At 41.3% G+C, this 23,451-nt stretch overlaps 1 protein-coding gene across 3 annotated transcripts in view; it reads right to left on the bottom strand.

Annotated features, from left to right (window-relative positions):
* VAV2 (vav guanine nucleotide exchange factor 2) overlaps window positions 1-23,451 on the bottom strand; it is a 332,307-nt gene that overhangs the window by 111,669 nt on the left and 197,187 nt on the right. For all 3 annotated transcript variants that reach the window (XM_029614922.1, XM_029614921.1, XM_029614920.1), the window contains exon 3: window positions 1,327-1,385. In XM_029614922.1, coding sequence (XP_029470782.1) covers window positions 1,327-1,385 — 59 coding nt within the window. The remainder of the gene's footprint in view (window positions 1-1,326; window positions 1,386-23,451) is intronic.

Genomic DNA, 23,451 nt, shown 5'->3' on the forward strand with positions numbered 1-23,451 from the left:
ATTGTATCCAAAGTTATTATTGGAGACTTAACCAACGACGTTTTACAAGTTACATGTTCCTCTGGTTCACTTTTTCCTGGTTCCAATGGGTCCCCGTCTCCGCCATCATATAGTCTTGCTCCAGCTTCAAAGCCCGGGGAACCCTGTAAAACAGGGCTCACCGAGGAGCGTGATACATCCACATCCCTTCTCGGGGCTACAGTTCTTAATGAAGCTGTTTGCTCTTCTCTCCAATCCGCAGTTGCATCTCCAAATATCCCCGATGGTGGTTCCGGGGTAGTCGGCGCACCGGGACTGAAGGATATTCCTTCTGCCATGGAGCTTGGCGTCTGCTCAACGTCAGCGGCTCCCTTCCGGTAGCTGCTGCACGGGTCTGACAAACATCATCTCGATTCGCAGCTGTCTTGTATCCATATTGGGCATAGAGGTAACGGATAATTTTGCTTTTGCCTTCCTTTTTGTGTGAGGCATTTCAGGAAAAAAGTTTCAGGCAATAAGGCAACTAGTAAAATTTTCGCGGAGCAAGGTTGTGTGAGTCCACGCTAATCAGCAGCCATCTTGGACTCCCGGAAGTTTTTTTTAACATTGAGAGAGAACAATAAGGGAATGTTCTAGAAAAAGGGAAGTTTTTTTAAACCTTGAGAGAGAACAACGAGGGAATGTTCAAGAAAACTAAGAATACCTTGAAAGCCACTTTACACTGAGGGAAATATTTAGGGAAATATTGTGAAACGGGGGCGTACTTTGAAAATTGAGAATGGAAATGTTTTGAGAAAATTGAGAATATATAGAGTTGTTGAGTATTGGGGAATATGTTATTTATATTGGGCAAACAAGGCTAATTTTTTGAGATTTGTATTTTTTGAAAATTGTATGTTTGTGAATTATATTTTATACCCTCTAAGCATGGATGAGTGAGGATGTGGTATGAAGGTTCTGATTAAGGTTTTTAATGCTTTAATGTATTGATGTGATTTATTTTGTATTTTGCTGATAGTATAATATGAGTCTTTCTAAATAAATATAAAAGTGATACATTTTTAAGTATTTCCTGGGGTATTCATGTAAGGACATTAAAAGTATAAGGGGATACTCATTATATTACATGTATATTGGCTGATTGAGAGCAACATGTAATAGATTTGGATATTCAGCTTGTGCCATTTATTCTTGCACTGAAGAAAAGAAGCTTTGCTTTGCTCAGGAAAAGGGAGTGGGGGAATTATTTGACAGTATCCTGCAGAGATCTACTCTTGTGTACACATTTCTGCAGACCTCCAAATTCTGCAGAAAAGCCCTTAGTGTAGAAGACAAGAAGAACCTTACCTGATTCCCTTGTTCTGTGCAATGCTGTGGTGGGATAGCCGGGAGATTGCAGCTATCACCTGGAGAAAGCAAAAGATGCAGACGATATTGGTTAATGACAGACTTGAGCAGAAAACATAATCATACATCACACAGAAAATTCATGAAAGAACAATACAGAGTAAATACATCACTTGTTGGACTGGAATTTGTTTATTTTTATTTTTGGCTCTGCAGTTTCTTCCTGCCTGTCTGGGCTTCCAGTTCAACCTCTTATAGGGGTTATAGGACTGTGAACCTTCACTCATAGGCAGCTGTTTTTTACATCTTTCAAATTCCTTCTGTCTAGCCCAGTTACTGCAGCAGACCCTTGGCTGGGAGGCCAGGGGTTTTATACCCTCCAATCCATGGCACAAATGCACTCTGGAGTCAGCAAGTAGGTGAATGAGAGTAGAGCTCCCCTTCCTTCACCCCACCAGGGGCAGTGAATATTGCCTCCGAAGCAACTCCAGTCCCAGCAGACTCAAGGAGCAGGTGCCAGGATGGCCACATAGTAGGGAGCAACACTGGGAATTATTTTCTTTGAATGTCCCAGACCTTTCTTGATTGCATGATACAAACGCTTCAGAAAGTAAAGTTTGGACTGGAAACAAGAAGCTGATTGTCAACTTTTGAAACTGGAGCCTTCCCTTAAAGCAGGAGTGTTGCTTTCCCACTATAAAACCCAAATCTGAAGTGAGTACAGAAGAGGAATGATGAAAGCTTCCTGGATCATTTTTTTTTAAAAACAGGCCAGGGAAAATAAAACCAGAGTTCTAGTTACAAAATGAACTGGGTGTGCAGAAAACCTCAGCTCCGGCTCCCTCTTACTTTCTAAAGCACATCCCTTGCTGGTGCCTGCAGTGAATGATGAGGAGCCGAGAGGGAGCTCAAGATGTTTGGTCCCAAATAATCCTCCGGCATTTAGCTCAGAAACTGGACCGGACTGCACTGCAGCAGCTTCCGTGAATGTCAAAGTCTCCCACAGTAAAACCAGGAACCCTAAGCCACATCCTTTCAAAATATAATAACAAATAGGCAGCATGCGACTGGAAGGGTCTCTGTAATTGCCCTGAAAGAGAGCCAAGTGGGACAGTCAAATTGCAATAATGCAGCGCTTAGGCGGGGATCCCATCTTTTATTCATAAAGGTTTTAAACGGCCAGAGAGAGCACACTTTCCTTTCTAGCGTGGCCGCAAGAGCTGCATGGCCAGAAGATGCAGTAGCACCTGCCTTCGATCTTCCTTAGTTTCCTGCTTTTAATAGCAATATTTTTTTTTGGGGGGGGGGGGTTTAATAATTGTGTTCTCACACCATTCAGTTTTAAAGCGGCACATACACACAGACAAAAAGGGGTTTTGTGTTTTTCATCTGAGAAAAAAAAATGGCCCTTCTATAGCAAAACCCAGACCTTTCATGAATGCTGCAGAGAAAAAAAGCATTTGCAGAATGAACGCACCCCCTGCCTAAAGAAGAGCACAATCTCCCCTGAAAAGCAGGACATTCTGCAAACCACTATTCAGCTTCCAGGTGAAAGACAGAGAAAAAGGACATGATGGAGCCTGTTCATTTTAGTTTCATTACTACCGTTTTCTCTTAAGGTACAGAGCACTTCCCAGTCACAACTGGGGCACGTTCGGAATTTGTTCGAAGGCTCCGCAAAGAGTTAGAACCAGAGGAACCCCCCCAGCCCCATCCTCTACCGGTCAGTTGAAGTCAAGGTACTGCGGTGCTGATCCTTCCCAGCACATCTTGAAGGCATCACATGTATCCGGTATGGAAACTGGATAAGCTGAAGTGTGGACTCAGAAGAGGTGATAAAAAAAACCAAAACGGGGGCAAAACCAGAAAAAAGGGGCCCACTTTTTATTCCAAAAGTATTGTTCAATATCATCATTTTAAAATGTCATCTCATAGTCCAACGGGCTTTATCATCATCTTAGACTAAGTCAATACTCTCCTTTTCACTGCTCACTATCACCTATCAGAATCGGAGCTCGACACTGCTGGTTTTAATAATGGGACAGAAGTTTCTACTCGTGGACAGAACTGTCCATAAATCCAACTAAGCGCTGTGTCGGCATGCCAAAGGCTGACCTTCCTGTAGCGATTCCAAGTCTGTGGTGGACATTCCCAGGGGTGAGAAATCTGCTCTTCCCCTCTCCACCTCTCGTCATCCCCTCTGCTTTTCTTGCTGCTGTGTCACTCATTCACCCTGCGCTCACCCACTGTCCCCTGTCTTTCCCACCTCTTCCTCTGTACACTCGTCATTATCCTCCATCTCACACCCAATGTCTTTTGAACGGAGATTGAAAGATGCAAGAGAGATGACTAACAGACTTACCCCAAGTCACTATGTTAAAGCTAAGTTCAATAAATCAGGGAAATCTGATTTAGTAATCTGCTAAATAAGATGGGCTCTCTTGTCTCGTCTGTCCTCCCTGGCACCCAGCGTGCCTCTATACCTCTATCCCTTTTTAGAAGTCACTAAAATGGGGGCCTCCCATCGTCATCTCATGCATTTCAGACGGGGCCTCCTATTTTTCCTCTGTACTTCAAAACGTGGCTAGTTCTGTCTTTAGTTTAAAATATCAGTAACCAGATATCAGCAGGAAGAACCTATTGCAGCTCCTGTAATGCAGGGAGCTTTGACCTTGGACAGTGTCTTACAGCTGACCACACCGGAGGCAGAGTATTTAAGCAGCCGATGTTCTTACAAAACCAGACCCACACAGGAGACCATTATGTGCACATTAGTGGTAACACGGGCCTCACGGTTTACGTAGTTTGGGGCTTATGGGTTGACTGCAAATATTTTAAAAACAATAAGACCTGGAACCCTAAAAATAAATGCAACAACAAAGTCAGCTATATAACCAGAAGACTTTCACTTTAATAACCCTTGTACAATCCAGAGTCTGGTATTCACAGAGATTTGTCAATCCCTTTATAAAGATGCAGATTCTGATCTTTAAAAAAGCACAGTCAAAAACCTTAGTGAAAGAAATAAACATTGCAATCCTACAGTGCGATCTCTGCTGTTACAGGTACCTGTCACACTGGCAGGTGGAAAACTTGGCAGGGGGAAGAGTTTAAAATATATTTCTTTTTATTCTGGCAATGCAACTTCATATATATATATTTATATACACATACATACACACACACACACAGACACTCTCTCTCTCTCACACACACACACAGATTCCATAATAATCTTTCAACAAATAAAGAAGAAAGATGCAAGTCTAAAGCTGGCCCATAATTGCCTCCAGGTATCCACTCCAACAGACATCTGTACTAAGTGACATCAATGGTAGGCGCTACATGCAGAAGTGACAACATTAATCACTGGACAGACTGCAAGGTATTCGAACATGTGGCATGGCTACACTAGAGGCACGCATATGACAGCCTGCAGCAAAGGCAACTGTCTCACACGTTTCCACATGCTGTTAGAAGACTGGCTGTGACAATATAGATGAGAAAGTTCCTCCTGTCATCAGCCGCCAGGTGTCCCAGGCCTCCAAGCAACTTGCTTCCTGGGATACCTGCTGCTCCAAACTTCATAAATGTATATAATAGTCACCTTTAAATATGGGTTAGTCCATGAGGTGAATGATCATAATGAGGCTGCACAGGAAGAGACTGTCACCCCAAAAATTCATTAATTATGAGGTTTCAAAATGAAAATGAATTGAATTCCGATTGCCCTACTTAGCAGTCAGAAAAGCCCAAGCTGCTGACAGAGCTCTGAGCATCCGCTGGTGTCTGCTCAAGAGTGGAGATCTCTCCTGTGAAAATGTAACCCCCGGGATCTGTATGACATGTCTAGTAGATCCTGGCTTATCTCCCGACGGTCTCATGTTCTGCGTCTTTGAGAAACGGCACACAACAGAAATGTAACCTCTGGTGCTGTTACAGGGCCAGGAGAGAAAAGCAGAAAAAAGGGGGTGAAGAGACAGAAAGTGAAGGAGAGGGGAAGTGACTCCGAGAAGGGGAACAGAACCAGCAGCACAGGGAAAAGGCGAGAAAGAGATTGCATAAGTGAGGAGAGGGTGAAGGAAGGGAGACAAAAATAGAAAGAAGAGGGGAGAGAAGGAAAGTGAACACACAGAAGGTGAGAGAGAAACACACGCTACAATGGGCCAAGGTCTGCTGTAGACCTACTCACATTTTCTTTTTCTGTAGCAGCTGAAAGCTGCACATTAAATTACAGATCCAGTGTAATCGTTAGTAAGTTCATTAGGCATGAGAATTAGCAGCCCTCTCTCCTGCGGGTCCTCCTGCTTCTAGGGACCACATGTAGCTACAACCTACACAGAAGAGTCTAATGAGACAGGAGAGAGTAAATCGAGTGGATGTGTGTCGTTAAATTCAACTAGCACACCAAGAGCCACATGGGGAACATCCGGTTTTCCGGCGTTATATTTTGCAGTAGAACGAGCTGCAGACTCATTAGGGAGATCAGTTGTATTCTGTTACATTTGTATGCATTTTGATTTCTGATGTCTTTTAATAATGCATATCCTGTTAAAATGCATGAGCCAAACTGGATAAGATTTGAACTTAAGACTCAGCCACAGGGCACTGCAGAAAATGAAATTGTCCAGAGCCTGCAAGCAGTGCAGCTGAATTAATGTATGGATCTTTCAAAGCAAGACGGAAGCACCAGCAGCAGTCTGGGGCATTTTCTGGCATGCCTTGAGATATACAAACACGCACAGTAACAAAACCTCTAGCGCAGGGGTCCCCAAATCTGGTCCTTGAGGGCCACAATCCAGTCTGGTTTTCAGGATTCCCATAATGAATATGCATGCTATATATTTACATACAACAGAGGCAATGCATGCAAACATGGCTCATGGCTCATTGATTTATCTCATCCACGCCTCCAATTGATTTATCTCATCCACGCCCCCTTATCTCCGCCCACACTATAATCAATTACCTCCACTATCGTTTTTACATGTTTGAATTATAATCTGTCCTTTCTCTTCCTCCCCGCCAAGTTTTTAATTACCCTGTTATATGTAACTGCATTTTCCGCACCACTGTTCTAGTTTATGTTTCACGATGCACCCTTGTTTTATGTGAACCAGCATGATGGGACTGCGATCTCGAATGCCGGTATATAAAAACCTTAAATAAATAAATAAATAAATAAATATCCATGGTGAAAATCCTGAAAACCTGCCCAGTTTGTGGCCCCATCTTCTGTAAGGAATTCCTATGAACCACTCCCTTTCTCTTTATGGTTCACTGCAGCCTGGTCACATGCTCTATGGGATTCTTTTCTTTTCGCTAGTTCTTTTTAATGTACATCCCAGTGCATGCTGGTACTTGTAGTAATCTGTTTCTCTACTGAGATAAAGAAAGTCTATCCATACTAGAATGCAACAGTAAGGCAGCTGAAAACTGCAATGACCAAACTGCCCTTTTTATTTATTTTTAGCAGGAGATTTAATCCTCTTGCTTTGGTCAGGGTCATCTTGACCCCCAATGAGGTCAAGTGGCAGGGTATTAATCCCCCTTCCCCCCCCCCTGTATTGTACAGATTCTTGATCTCAGCCAAAAAGGCCAATGAGGAACAGTCCTTAGCTCATAGCTCAGACGCTGCACTTGGATTCTAGCATGAGAATCAAAATATCTAGTGCTGTGGTGGAAATACACGACAGATTTTAGGCAACAGTGTCCTCCAGTCCGGACATGTTCTTACAGTTTCCCCTTGCGACTGCCACTTCACCCTTTGGGCTCAGAACGGAATCAACATCGGCCATACAATGAGCACCAAATATAGGACAGAACACAAGTCATTGAACTTAATTTCTCAGTGTCCATGGAAGTCACAAGAGCTGCCTTCACAGAGTACAGTGCATTACAAAGAAAGGAATGCAGGATAGCCGAGATCAGAAATTTAAAAAAGAAATAAAAAAAATCTTAGGTTCAAAATGTCAGAAAGGACAATTTTTCTTAGACTGTTAACAGGGGAGAGAGAAATAGACTTCTATGCCCAGTGCTCCAGGCCTCTCTCACTACTTTCCATGGCGACGGGAGGTGGGGACAAAGATGTCACCTAATACTCATAAAAAGCTACTTGAATGTAGAAAATTAAAAACATCAGGTGCCGCCAGTTAACATGCTAACCAAAAGTCTGCAGTGAGAGAATCAATGTCAAAGGTGGTGTTTTTCTCAAATTCAGGACTTATCGAGTACCACAAGACCAGGGGGGTTCCCTGCCTGGCATGCCACCAAGTCCCCCAGGAACCTAGCAGAGAGCCAGCTTCCTCCAGCACCTTCCTGCAAATGCCAGCAGACGGTCAGAGGGCAGCCAGAGGTGTGCATCAGAAAGAATGAGGAAGCATTCCAGAGAAGGGACAGTATGTGGTCCCACTGCTTTCATTTAAACCCAGCTGACTTTCTAGTACTCCTAGGCAGAGGAGCCCCTAGGAAAGTTTTTCCTTCAATTAACTATTTATTGCTTTACTGGTTTCACTCACATCTCCAAAACCCAGGCAAATGTCAAAGCAACATGTTCCTCTAAAACACAAAAACAGAGCAAATGAGATACAGAAAGGCAAAATGAGTGTGAAATAGGGAAGCAAATTGCTTGCTGACAGGAGCTTTGCAGAACAAACAAGAATTTTCCTGATGCATATCTGACGGCAGCTGGATGACATATTTGGAATAATTGCCCATATATTAAAGTCACTTAAAACATGAGAGAACAAAACAAGCCTAATAAAATAAGAAAAACAAACATCGTGTTTTGTGCTGTATCAATTCCATCTGTCTCACTGCTATATTTAATTAAGCCATTACTCAAATAATTTTGTGCTGTTAATTGATTGTCAGAGTTGACATTATAGCTGATGAGTATATTCATTTGGCTACAGGACTACAAGATCAGCTACAGCAGCTCAAATCACTAGCGTTACCTTGTCACACTGACCTGGCACTTGTCTGAGGCATATCCTAGGCAAGCAGTAAATATCATATCTTTATAACTCTATGTAAGTCTGTGGGAAGTTTCTTATTTTATGCCATTTGAGGCAAAATCCTGTTTAACATTACTTGACCTACAGGGTTTTCAGTATATCGACTAGAGCAGGGTTCCCCAAACCTGTCCCCACAGCCACTTGGATTTTCAGGGTATACACAATAAATATGCATGAGATTAATTTGCATATTCTGGGTCTTCAAACATATATACTTCATCTCTGGATAATTCTTATGTTTTCCCAATGAAAGGTATCCAAGCCTGGAAATCATTCATCTAGACTGGATTGCAATGTTTCAGTTTGACCTAACAAAACCAAAATCTCTTCTGATTCTGATCCTAGCCTAGTCCACTAAGAATTCAGATCTTTACAGCTCGAACTAAAATAAGGCTTGCAGCAACTTTAGCAAACCTTATGTTAACATCAAAGTTTGTGAAAAGAAATTCCTCCAGAAATGTTGACATCTAAGTTTCAGCTCATAGTGACGTTGGATCTATTGAGAACCAGGTCTTCACCCAATGTTGTTAAGATTCAGATGGGTGACACAAATCAGGTCAAAAAAACATGACCATCCCTGATTTAAAACTGGGCTTAGTATCCAAGTTGCCTCTCCTTCAGTAAGAAGCACAGTCTCTTGGCCAAAAACATAAAACATAAGAACATAAGAAATTGCCATGCTGGGTCAGACCAAGGGTCCATCAAGCCCAGCATCCTGTTTCCAACAGAGGCCAAAACCAGGCCACAAGAACCTGGCAATTACCCAAACACTAAGAAGAACCCATGCTACTGATGCAATTAATAGCAGTGGTTATTCCCTAAGTATAATTGATTAATAGCCATTAATGGACTTCTCCTCCAAGAACTTATCCAAACCTTTTTTGAACCCAGCTACACTAACTACACTAACCACATCCTCTGGCAACAAATTCCAGAGCTTTATTGTGCGTTGAGTGGAAAATAATTTTCTCCGATTAGTCTTAAATGTGCTACTTGCTAACTTCATGGAATGTCCCCTAGTCCTTCTATTATTCGAAAGTGTAACTAACCGAGTCACATCTACTCGTTCAAGACCTCTCATGATCTTAAAGACCTCTATCATATCCCCCCTCAGCCGTCTCTTCTCCAAGCTGAACAGCCCTAACCTCTTTAGCATTTCCTCATAGGGGAGCTGTTCCATTCCCTTTATCATTTTGGTTGCCCTTCTCTGTACCTTCTCCATCGCAACTGTATCTTTTTTGAGATGTGGCGACCAGAATTGTACACAGTATTCAAGGTGCGGTCTCCCTCCTAAAAGTTCCTGTTGGTTCAGATAATTTCACTGGATGGTTAATGTCTCTCCTCTCCATCCCTCTTAGCTCTAAACCACTGACATTGTATTATTCATAAATCCAGGAAAAGTTTCAATGTCTGGCACCAAATCTTCTTTGAAAAGCTCTAGCTCAGGGCTTCCCAAACCTGTCCCTGTAAACCTATAGCCAGTCAGTTTTTGAGGATATCTACAACGGATATGGAGGAGATAAATATGAGCTTTTAAGATCACACAGGGATCCTTTTTCAGATATGAGGCTGCAATCAGCAAAGACTGTAATAAACAAACAAACTTAGGGCCCCATTTACTAAAATGTAGATTTTAAAACGAGCACGCGGGTGTCCATTTGCATGTGGTTTCTGGCGCGCGCACATGGACGCAATCATTTTATAACGTGCGCATGTGGGCGCATGCATGTTATAAAATACGATGTCCGCATGCACATGCGCACCGGATTTTAACATCTGCGCGTGCTTGTGCGGACGGACCGCAACTCGTGCACGCAGGTGGGGGAATTTTCAAAAGTATGTGCGGCAACACGATTTGGCCTTTGCCCAGTTCCCTCCTAGTCTGCTCCAAAAAAAGGGGATAGGAATATAAGAATATAAGAAATTGCCATGCTGGGTCAGACCAAGGGTCCATCAAGCCCAGCATCCTGTTTCCAACAGAGGCCAAACCAGGCCACAAGAACCTGGCAATTACCCAAACACCAAGAAGATCCCATGCTACTGATGCAATTAATAGCAGTGGCTATTCCCTAAGTAAACTTGATTAATAGCAGTTAATGGACTTCTCCTCCAAGAACTTATCCAAACCTTTTTTGAACCCAGCTACACTAACTGTACTAACCACATCCTCTGGCAACAAATTCCAGAGCTTAACTGTGCGTTGAGTGAAAAAGAATTTTCCCTGATTAGTCTTAAATGTGCTACTTGCTAACTTCATGGAATGCCCGCTAGTCCTTCTATTATCTGAAAGTGTAAATAACCAATTCACATCTACTTGTTCAAGACCTCTCATGATCTTAAAGACCTCTATCATATCCCCCCTCATCCATCTCTTCTCCAAGCTGAACAGCCCTAACAGCTTCAGCCTTTCCTCATAGGGGAGCTGTTCCATCTCCTTTATCATTTTGGTTGCCCTTCTCTGTACCTTCTCCATCGCAACTATATCTTTTTTGAGATGCGGCGACCAGAATTGTACACAGTATTCAAGGTGTAGTCTCACCATGGAGCGATACAGAGGCATTATGACATTTTCTGTTTTATTCACCATTCCCTTCCTAATAATTCCTAACATTCTGTTTGCTTTTTTGACTGCTGCAGCACACTGAGCCATCGATTTTAAAGTATTATCCACTATGATGCCTAGATCTTTTTCCTGAGTAGTAGCTCCTAATATGGAACCTAACATCATGTAACTACAGCATGGATTATTTTTCCCTCTATGCAACACCTTGCACTTGTCCACATTAAATTTCATCTGCCATTTGAATGCCCAATCTTCCAGTCTTGCAAGGTCCTCCTGTAATGTATCTCAATCCGCTTGTGATTTAACTACTCTGAATAATTTTGTATCATCCGCAAATTTGATTACCTCACTGGTCGTATTCCTTTCCAGATCATTTTTATATATATTGAAAAGCACCGGTCCAAGTACAGATCCCTGAGGCACTCCACTGTTTACCCTTTTTCACTGAGAAAATTGACCATTTAATCCTACTCTCTGTTTCCTGTCTTTTAACCAGTTTGTAAACCATGAAAGCACATCGCCTCCTGTCCCATGACATTTTAGTTTTCTTAGAAGCCTCTCATGAGGCACTTTGTCAAACGCCTTCTGAAAATCCAAATACACTACATCTACTGGTTCACCTTTATCCACATGTTTATTAACCCCTTCAAAAAAATGAAGCAGATTTGTTAGGCAAGACTTCCCTTGGGTAAATCCATGTTGACTGTGTTCCAATAAACCATGTCTTTCTATATGCTCTACGATTTTGATCTTTAGAATAGTTTCCACTATTTTTCCCGGCACTGAAGTCTATAGTTTCCCGGATCGCCCCTGGAGCCCTTTTTAAATATTGGGGTTACATTGGCCACCCCAGTCGGCCGGCGTGCGGAGTTTACTTCTGCTCCCGAGGAGCAGTAAGTATGAAAATAAAAAAAAGGGGATAGGTAGGGTTAGTTTAGGGCAGACTGGAGAGGACTGGGAAGGAACTTTCTTTTATCCCTACCTACCTTTCTTCCCTTTTCCCCTCTCCTCCCTGACCCCTAAACTAACCCTACCTATCCCCTTTTTTTTATTTTCATACTTACTGCTCCTCGGGAGCAGAAGTAAACTCCGCACGCCGGCCGACTGCCGGCACGCGCTTCCCTTGGATGGCAGCTAATGGCGATGTCCTGGCCCGCCCTCCAGCCCACCCCTTTTGCAGAGCCAGGCACTTCTGTGCACAACAGGGGTTACATGCGTGGGCGGGCCTGTTCTAAAATGCACGTAGTGCGCACAAGGCCCAGCCCCGCGTGTAACCCCAGGTTTTTACGTGTGCGGCCCTTTTAAAATTGGGCCTTAAGCATTTTTCCCATAGACACAAAATGGGAGAAAACCTTTATTAAGCAGGCCCTTAGATTGTAAAATGCAATGATACAACTTTATGATGTGAAGTTGTACAGCACTGTGTATAATGATAGTATTGTATATAATAAATATCATTATTAACAAAACTAGTTTTTATTTGTAAAACAGAATAGAATGAGCATAGTCTCGTCTATGCTCACATAGTCTGAGTTGGGGGATAAAAATAAAGGTATAACAATTAATTACTATTGTTATTATTGCAAAGTTACAGAAAGCTAAACAGATCCAGTAAGATAAAGAGACCAGTCCAAAGTCATACAGAGCAGCAATTGGGAAATCTATCATCAGGGTCCCAAGAGTTTCCTTAGCTGGAATTCAGTGCTCTGTAAGCCTACATCTCAAGGGCGTACTATCATTATCATATTAGTAAACATTTAGTACATGCTTTTCCCTATATTAGTGTAGAATGCCTACATTCTGCCATATTTTAGTTATAATAGCACTATCAGAACAAGCTGTTACATCTTTCAGAACAATAAGGTTAAAATCTTTTACAGGTGCCATTAATGCCCTTCCAGATGAGAACACAATTATTACAGCAAAGAGCTCCATAAGACTCTTCCAAACTGCTCTCATCTGAAGTGGATCAAAAATGTATTGCAGCTATGAGACAGAAGCCCTTGAAATGATAGTATTGGATGAAAACACACACACACACACACATCATGCGTACTGGGTGACTCCTACATGCAGTTTTATGATGCTGCTGAGGGGTCAAGGGGAGATAAATGGTACCAGGTAACTATAGCACTATGTACAAAGAGAGACGAGGAGACCTAGAACATAAGAACATAAGACTTCCATACTGGGTAGGATCAAAGGTCCATCAAGCCCAGTATCCTGTCTCCAGCAGTGGCCAATCCAAGTCACAAGTACCTGGCAGGATTCTAAAAGGTCAATAGATTCCATACTGCTTGTCCCAGGAATAAGCAGTGGATGTCCTCAAGTCCACCTTAATAATGGTTTATGGACCTTTCTTCCAGGAACTTGTCTAAACCTTTTTTAAACTGCATCAAAAATACTAACTCCAATGGGCAAAATCCCAAAAAGTGTATAAAAAATCCAAACCGGGCAGCCCCTATCTTATTCTACACACATTTACAGTTAACATTAAATAGCAATTTTAACAATTTTTATTACAAAGATTTTATTTCTTAAACAATATTAGAAAATGTATATAACAAATTACTTATACTAAGAACTAAATTCTATTTTATACTGATAAATATATATTTAAAATCAACCATTACCCTACAAACCTATAACGGGCATGGTTTAAACAGAGTCATAAAAAAGAGCTCATCAGCGTTCCAATTGTTCCATACAACATAAGAACATGCCATACTGGGTCAGACTAAGGGTCCAAGAGTCCATCAAGCCCAGCATCCTGTTTCCAACAGTAGCCAATCCAGGCCATAAGAACCTGGCAAGTACCCAAAAACTAAGTCTATTCCATGTTACTGTTGCTAGCAATAGCAGTAGCTATTTTCCAAGTCAACTTACCGGTAATTAATAGCAGGTAATGGACTTCTCCTCCAAGAACTCATCCAATCCTTTTTTAAACACAGCTTCACTAACTGCACTAACCACATCCTCTGGCAACAAATTCCAGAGTTTAATTGTGCCTTGAGTGAAAAAGAACTTTCTCCAATTAGTTTTAAATGTGCCACATGCTAACTTCATGGAATGCCCCCTAGTCTTTCTATTATCCGAAAGAGTAAATAACTGATTCACATTAACCCGTTCTAGACCTCTCATGATTTTAAACACCTCTATCATATCCCCCCTCAGCCGTCTCTTCTCCAAGCTGAAAAGTCCTAACCTCTTTAGTCTTTCCTCATAGGAGAGCTGTTCCATTCCCTTTATCATTTTGGTCGCCCTTCTCTGTACCTTCTCCATCGCAGCTATTTCTTTTTTGAGATGCGGCGACCAGAATTGTACACAGTATTCAAGGTGCGGTCTCACCATGGAGCGATACAGAGGCATTATGACATTTTCAAACAGTCTAACTTCAGTTAGTCAGCCAGAGTGACTCACTGCTCTCTTGATTAAGAAATTTTGGTACCTAATCAAACCAAATCACACTACCTTAACACCTTTCCAATGTGAGTGCTGAACTTTTCAACTTTTTTACTTAGGTATACACTGCTCCTAGCTTATTTCTAGCTTCTGGCTACTTTTTTTTTTTTTTAATATACAAACACTCTAACTTCAGCTTATTAGCTGCCTTACAGACTATTAAAAATAAACACACTAACTACTGCTTATTAGCTGCCTTACTGACTATTTAAAAATACAGTCTAACTTCAGTTTATTCCCTGCCTTACTATTAAAAGCACAAACATACACAAACACACTAAATAATATTCCCAAATAGTTAACTTTGTCCCAATACTTTTAAAAAAGAAAATTTCCCAAGCAAAAACGTACTGATTCCTTTCAGCCACCAGCCACCAGCTAACTTTGCTAACTTCCTCTTGGTATAATTCTTAGTGATTCAAGTGATGGAATTTGTTGGTTTTATATCCCTTGCTTATAACCCTTTTGTATTCCTTATTCTTAGTCACTGCTGTGATTGAGTATTAAGCAGAGAAATGTCATCTGAGAATGGCTCTTCTCTATGACAGGATTTGAAGTTATTATATGCCTCACTGTCATATACCCTGGCACTGCAGCATTTCGGCACGTCGTGCCTACATCAGAGGGCTGGAAGAATGTATAACTAAAAAAATATGTACAAAACATTTACAATCATTTGCCATTCAAACTATAATTAAATATTTACTCCGAGAAAAGAATTTTGCTTTCATCTAATCCTGCAATCAGAGACTCACTTCTAGTTAAATCATGTCTCTGCCTAGTAGATAATAATTGAGTTTGTCATTGTAACTACAGTCTCACCTGAATAACACCTTAAAAAAGATTTTTCAAACTCAGTTCACCCACTAAGCATTAGTAGACAATGCATTCACAGCATACACCTGACAAAGATTTTGAGACATCTCTGTCTGTCACTTGGTTTAAATGCCCCCAATAGCCAATCGCAAATCAAAGTGAGTCTAAGCCTATCGAAAAGAAGGAATCTGATAACCAATAAAAAAAAAAAGATCTAAGGACCAATCAAAAAAAAGAACAAAATTACAATCCTAGTAGAAAGCAGCCCACTTTTTTTAAACCCAACTACATTAACAGCTTTCACCACATTCTCCAGCAATGAATTCCAGAGTTTAATTATGCTTTAAATAAAAAAATATTTTCTCCTATTTGTCTTAAACATATCACCTAGTAACTTCATTGAATGCTCCCTAGTCTTTACGCTTTTTCAAAGCGTAAATAACCAATTTGCATTTACCCATTCCACTCCACTCATTATTCTATAGACCTCTATCATATCTCCCCTCAGTCATCTTCTCCAAACTGAAAAGACCTAACCTCTTTAGCTTTTCCTCACAGGGAAATCATTCTATCCCCTTTATCATTTTGGTTGCCCTTCTCTGAACTTCTTCTAATTCTTCTATGTCTTTTTTGAGATGCAGAACTAGGTCAAGATGACTGCTAAATGGGATGTGAATGTCAACACTGGGAGGCAGGCCCCCCAGGGGAAGCTTGAAGAAGACACCTTGAAAGGGGGCATACTGGCTGCCCAATCAGGAAAGATAAAAATAGCTGCGCTGTAAAGTCTTGGTGCCGCAGAGGCACTGTAAACTCAGGAGGGAGGGAGCTGCCAGAACATACTGACATCATTGTAAGCAAGCCACAGCTTAGCCATGTTTCTCTTTTGGTGGCCAGGGAGAGAGCTGCTCCTGCTGTGTTGGGCCCAGGTTGAAAGGGAGCTGCTTATTCTGCAGTAGAAATGAATATGAGAGGAGCCACTGCAGCGTTCTACTAACCAGGGAGATCTGCCACCCTCAGGCCTACAATTATTTACATGCATTTAATTATTGGATGTTCTATTCATCAAAGGTTTTGACATATTACTTTTTATTAGTCTGGTTTATTATTATGATTGCTCTCTTATATTTCTTGATTTTATTGTTTGATGTTTTATGAGGAATTGTGATGTTTCTGGTTTTTCCATTGTTGTAATGAAATAGAGTCTGGCATGTTGTGGTTTCCAGTTCAGTTTTTGTCTGCATGCTTCTGTTTATACTTTATGGTCTTTTTATTCTGTATTTGGTGAGGATCTGTCTGTGTTCTGCATGTGTAGCTGAAGTGAAGTATGCTACTACTGTATAGTTTCTTCAGCAGTCTAGCTTGTTCTGTTTTCCTAATAGGAGATATACTGGTGTTTTAGGGCTGTGAAGCTTTTTTCATAGATAGGATTGTTACTGTTTGAGTGCTAGCAGTTATAGTATGGGAGGTTTACTGTATTGTAATTCAATTTATTCATGGTATTCTGTAGGCCAAGCGTACACCCAACACACTTGATTACAGATCTAATATCATATGGGTTCCAAGAATCTTTTTTGTAGTGCATGTAAATATAATATACGTTATTATAGTAAGGGATATTTTTACCTTAGAAGACTGCACTTTGAATGTCCCTTTTTCATGAAAATCTCCCTTTTTGGGTTGGGGAAGTGGTTAATAAGAAATTTAAAATGAAAAAAAAAAACCCCCCAGCATAATTTGTAATTGTGTTAGAGGGAGGGAAAGGGAACGAAAGGTTATAAGGTTCGATTAGGACACTTAATACCATTGCACCAGTCATAAGAGAGTGCACCACACACAGACTTCCACCATTTACCCATCTCCCACATCCCCAAGGGCAAATGCTGGGGAAGGGTGGGAGGCAGGTGGCAGGGATCCCAGGAGGGTGGCAAGGCTGCCAGCTTCCTAGAAATATCATCACCGTCATCATATTTGCCATTCCTCTGAGAACCCTGACCCCTGCCTCCCCTCCTTTCCCCAGCAGTACAAATCACCAAAAGGGCCAAGACTCCAAGGGAGAACTCCTCCCCGCCCCCCCGGCCCTCTTGGTGATTTCACATGTGCTGTGCCTTGGGAGAGGGAGGCGTCGTTTCATCCCTTGTCTTAGGCAGAAGATTGCCTTGAGCCACCCCTGCATGCCCACTGCCTCTTTATTTTTGCTTGCCTTCTAAGAATTAATATTGGATCGCGAGCAGATTCTCCATATTTGGGTGCGCCAGACCTCCACGACTTGAGCTTAATGACTGCAACTCAGAGATGCCTTCTCTGGAGCAAGGAGAGCGATTGGCATCCCCCAGCCACGGAGCAGCACTCAGGAAAAGATCATGGCTTCAGAGTGACAGGAGCAGACGCAGTTCATTTATTAACCAGCTGATCCTTACTGGTTGTAACAGATATTTGTATTATTGTGAAATTCCAGGTGTCAAAAAAAAGTGGTAAGAATAAGGTGAGAGAAGATAGTACTGGGGGACAGCAGGAGAGGTAAACTTGATTTCCAGGGGCAGAGGAGCGTCTCACTGTTTCGCTGGGCTCTTGGATGGCTTACAGTTTCCAATATACCTCCTATCTTTATGAATGATCTTTATTAGCTGGAACTGAGCTAAGATACAGTAGCTAGGTAAACACCCTTTTCATATGTAAACAATCTTTATTTTTTGTAATCATCTATCCTTGGCGCATACAAGATCTTGACTTACCGTTTCTTGCCCAATAGCACAGCCCATCTCAGGACTGTGATTCAATGTCAGCACCTCAACACATACTCAGATCCTGAGCATGAATCAATGTGAATATTGCAAAGACGAAGGACATCTCAGGACTGTGATTCAATGTCAGCACCTCAACACATACTCAGATCCTGAGCATGAATCAATGTGAATATTGCAAAGACGAAGGACAGGTGCTACCATGCAGGACATGCATGCACAGTGCAACTCTGGGAATTATCACATTAAGAAATTAACTTTGCTTGCTCCCAAACCCATTCAGACAGTCTTACATTTTGATGTAAGGGCAGATGGGCTGAGAGATCTATTCTCAGAATTTGAGCAAAAATTAGCTTATATTAACTTAAGTACAGGACATCACATCATTTCTTCCATCAGGGGGATGAGCCTGAGGTCTTTGTGAAGCTCGTCACCTGAAAACCTCAGGAAAAAATGTTACAGGCAGGCCCCATTCGCCAGCTTCTAAAAGGAGAATGTGCAAACCCCCACTTTCTATATTTTTTGTTGGAAAGGAGGCAAATACCAAATATCATGTTTAGACAGCTTCGGGATTCAGTAAAGACCAGTTGCCACACCAATCTGTGGTTGTTGAATCTGCCTTGAAAGAGCCAAGAGGTCACTCTTCACTATCCCTGTGATGAGAGTCTCAGACCTTGGACAAAACAGTTTTCAGATATATCAGAGGAAGGAGGAAGGGCAGAATTGCCATTGTAAGACTGATTCATGCTCAGGATCTGAGTATGCTCTTATGTTCTTATGAAAGGAGAGTCAATATATGGACAAAAAATGAGGAAATACCAGAAATATTAAACAAGTATTTCAGTTTGATGTTTACTAAAGAAGACCTTGGAAGAGGACTGTCACTAGTTGTTGGCAAGAGATGTGGAATGGGTATGGGAAAGATACCATCCCCATATACAGAAGAGTGTGCCTGAAAGTGAACAAGGCCATGGGGACTGCTGGGGGTACATCCCAGGATATTAAGGGAGCTCAGAGAGGTGCTGGTGAGTCCGCTGAAAGACCTGTTCAATACTTCCTTGGAGATGGACGTGGTGCTGTAAGACTGAAGAAGGGCAGTTGTGGTGCTGCTTCACAGAAGTGGGAGCAGAGAAGAAGCTGAAAACTACAGACCGGTTAGCCTTACCTCAGTAGTGGGAAAATTAATGGAGATGCTGTTGAAGGAAAGGAGAGTCAAATATTTACAATCCAATGGGTTGTAGGATCTGAGGCAACATGGTTTTACCAGAAGATGGCATGTCCAACAAATCTAATTGATTTTTTTGATTGGGTGACTAGAGAATTAGATTAAGGACGAGCGCTTGATGTGATTTCAGCAAATTTTGATGTGGTCCTGCACAGGAGGCTCATAAATAAAATGAAAAGCCTGGGAGTGGGTCCCAAGGTAATGGAATGGATTACAAATTGGTTGACTGACAGATGACAGTAATTAGTAGTAAATGGAACCTACTCTGAGGAGTCATAAGTGGAGTGCCTCAAAGATTGGTTCTGGGGTCAGTTCTGTTCAATATCTTTGAGAGTGATACTGCAGAAGGGATAGAAGGAAAAGTTTGTCTTTTTGCAGATGATACTAAAATCTGCAACAGAGTGGACACACCTGAAGAAGCAGAGAATGAAAAGTGATCTAAGAAAATGTGAGGAGTGGTTGAAGGTTTGGCAGCTGGGATTCAATGCCAAGAAGTGCAATGTCATACAACTGGGGTGCAGAAATCCAAAGGAGATATACATGATGGAGGTCAAAAGACTGACGTGCACTGACCAGGAGAGAGAACTTGGGGTGATAGTGTCTGACTATCGGAAGCAAGGTGACAGTATGTAGCAATGTGACAAAGAGGTGGCTATGGAGAGAGGCATAACCAGCAGGAAAAAGGAGGCAATAATGCCACTTGTACAGGTCATTGGTGAGGCCTCCCCTAGAATAATGTGTTCAGTGCTGGAGACAATATCTCAAAAAGGATAGAGGCAGGATTGAAGCTGTCCAGAGAAGGGCAACCAGAATGGTGTGGAGTCTGCACATAAAGGCTTATGAGATGAAACTAAAGGCCCTAACTATGTATACCCTGAAGATGAGTGACAGGGGAGATGTGATACAAACTTTTAAATACCTTTAAAGTTTTAATGATGCATTAGGATTAAACTTCTTCTGATGGAAAGCTGTAGAATTAGGGGTCATGATATGAAACTCCAAGGGGATAGACTTACCGGAAAGATGGTGGATGCATGGAATACTCTCCCGGAAGAGGTGGTGAAGACAAGAATGGTAACAGAGTTCAAAAGGGTGCGGATAAACAGAGAGGACCCCTAGTGGCTACAGGATGGAAATGAAGAAATTAGGTAACCTGTGTTAACTTTAGTTGTCAAAAAACACCAAAGAGCACTTAAAGGGTCCTGTTGATCAAAATAAAACAGCAAAAGGCACCACTCTTGTCAAATATTTATAGAGGCTCCAATGAAGTTTTGTGAAAAAATATATATTATTGTTTAAGATATATTAATTTTTCTGATGGGATATATAGAAAAATATACTATATTGTCACTGTTGAAATTTTGTGAAATAAGTATATATTATTGTTTTGTAACTATAAATATTTAACAGGAGATATATATATACATACTATCTTGTTACTATTTAAGTTTTGTGAAAGAAATATATATTATTGTTTTGGAGCCTCTATAAATATTTGACAAGAGTGGTGCCTTTTGCTGTTTTATTTAATTTAACTTTGGTTGTAACATTTCTGCTTGGGGTAACCTGCCCAGAGCGGAAGTTACTACTCTTAACAGAAGGCAAGGGGGTAACTTACAAGGAGCAGCAGTTACTACCTCTATACTACTTGCTGGGCAGACTGCATGGATCATGTGGGTTTTTTTCTGCTGACATTTACTATGAAGCTGTTTGTGCCCAAATGCTGTGTAAATAAATATTGTTGAACCTACAGCCTGGTATGTCTGGCCTGAGAAATACTCACCCACCCCATTCTGCCACAATGAGAAATCAATGTTTGCTATTATTTTGATATAAATAAATTTCCCAGAAATGTTCAGAATAAAATAGATTCTCATTTTGTTGGTCTTCATTTCCCTATTCCATAGAATAATAATGTAAAATAAAAAAAATACCCACAAAAAGATGCTTTTACATCACTGAGGTTTCTGAAGAACCCACAAAGGAAACCCTATTATTTTCTCATCGAGATCACTAAAACTGTTCTTGGGGGGGCTAGGGGTCTGCTCAATATTCTTTAAGAAAAGCATTTCTCTATAATTATGCTGAAATACAATACCAAGAGTTCTTGTGACACAGCTATTGTGGGTGGGGGTTGCCTAACACCATATTATCTTTGGGGAAAAAAAAGAGTTTCTCCAGCTGCTATATACAATGTTCTCTTCAAACACGGATCTGGATTGAGCTGTTATTATATTCCTACCCCCGTTAAGGACATGAATCGAAAACCTGATGCACGTACAAAACTTTTAACAAGAGAACACCAGCCTGATTTCCTCTGGAGATGCCCCCTTGTAGAAAACCACCCTGCCTTCCTGCCCTTTGAAGTCTCCCATCTTAGGGAGGTATTTCACTAATCTCAACAAGACTCTCCTCTCCTCTGAAACAGGTCAAGTCAAATCCCCTGCCTGTCCTGCAACCTTTCCCCAGTTCCTCACCCGAATTGCTGTTAGTCATCCCACCATGCCCAGAACTGCACCCTCTCTTAACATCTTTCTACATTACCCTTCCCCCCCCCCCCCCCCCCACTAACAACTGTAAGCTTATATGGACAGGGGATTCTCCCTTACCTAGTGCAGCTCTATGATTGCGCTAATCATTTTATTTACCCCTGTACTAACTAACTTATTAGTATTTATCATATAAAGTGCTGTGCAAAGAGAAAATACTAATGAGAGAATAGACGTGGCTTTCACCAGATACACTGGATTTTAACCATTGAAAGGAAGTACTAGAAAAGCAAAGAGCATCACTTGAGAAAAGCTACAGCCTTTTCAGCAAGAGAATGCATAAGCCAGAGGGAAAGGAAGAGCATAGTATAATCTGTTGGTTTATATCACCAAACAATGTGCTGAAAATAGGACTAAACCCGATTTAGCCACAGAATGGTTGAGTCCCCTTGACAAACTGACTCCAGTGTAGCATAATTCCAATGTAGCAGCCAGCTTTCCAGGAAAAAGGGCAGCATAATCCTATCCTGCTCTTTTCATTTTGCCTATCCTGCAGTCGTAGCTGGAAGCGTATGCTCTACCACCTGCTAGCTCTCCTGCTCCTGCCAATACAGCCTTCTGCTTTTGTTTTAGCTCTGCTGTGCAAACAGGATAAATTAAGGACCCCGTGAAGGTGCACAGTCCCAGTGGAATGTTCCAGTGAAATGAAGAAGGTGCACTTTCAGTTCTCCGGGTATCCAGCCAGAAGAGTTTCATCCATGGAAGACTCTGCATCGCTACACAGGCACAGAATGGGGAACTCTCTATGACATGTGAATGGATCTCATTCAGGCTTATATTTAGAGGTGACAAGAAAGGGCAGAAAAGTGAACCATCATCCTTGAGAGCAATGACGATGATGCTAATTTGCATATTTAGATATTGCCAGTAAATGCAAATATGAAGAAGATTTTCTCTGTGGCCCTCACAAGTCAGAGAGATGCATAAAAGAGCCCCTTCCCTGGTAGGAGACCCCTGCATGCTGTACCAGCTTCAACGGTGAAGAAGACATAGATAATTATCCTAATTACCCTAATTATGGTCACTGTATCCAGTACTAATTCTAAAATATCTACAACTGGACAATGATCTTTGAGATCAAAAATTTACTTTATTTCATATATATATTTGGCATTGCTTATATTTATTGCTACGTTAAATAGTTATACTGCTTATATAATATATTATATTTCTTTACTTATTACTATTTATTACCAGTTAAACTATTATTTCTTTATTTAGCTCTATGTTAAATTGTCAACCAGTTATACTGTTCCATATGTTCTACTGTTCCATGTAAAGCTCAGCTCTCTGTTGAGCAGTTCTTCGTTTTATGTAAACCGGAGTGATTTGTAGTCCCTACAAGAACTTCGGTATATAAAAATTAAAAATAAATAAATAAATAAATAATTACTATAATTTCCCAGTTAGACCTGGAAGCAATCCAGTAAATGAGATAAGAAGCAAACAGCATCCCCAGGCCTTGGAAAATTCAATGTGGAAGCAGAACCACTCTAGCCCTGTTTTAAGAACATAAGAAATTGCCATGCGGGTCAGACCAAGGGTCCATCAAGCCCAGCATCCTGTTTCCAACAGTGGCCAATGCAGGCTACAAGAACCTGGCAAGTACCAAAACACCAAGAAGATCCTATGCTACTGATGCCAGTAATAGCAATTTTGTTCTAATATACACCACATGCGGGACTGCCCAGTCTTCCACTCCTTCATGGGGTCATTTCTACACACCAGTGTTTTTCCTTTCTCTTAAAACATT

This window comes from Rhinatrema bivittatum, chromosome 8 (assembly GCF_901001135.1).
Source record: "Rhinatrema bivittatum chromosome 8, aRhiBiv1.1, whole genome shotgun sequence".
NCBI classification, from domain to species: domain Eukaryota; kingdom Metazoa; phylum Chordata; class Amphibia; order Gymnophiona; family Rhinatrematidae; genus Rhinatrema; species Rhinatrema bivittatum.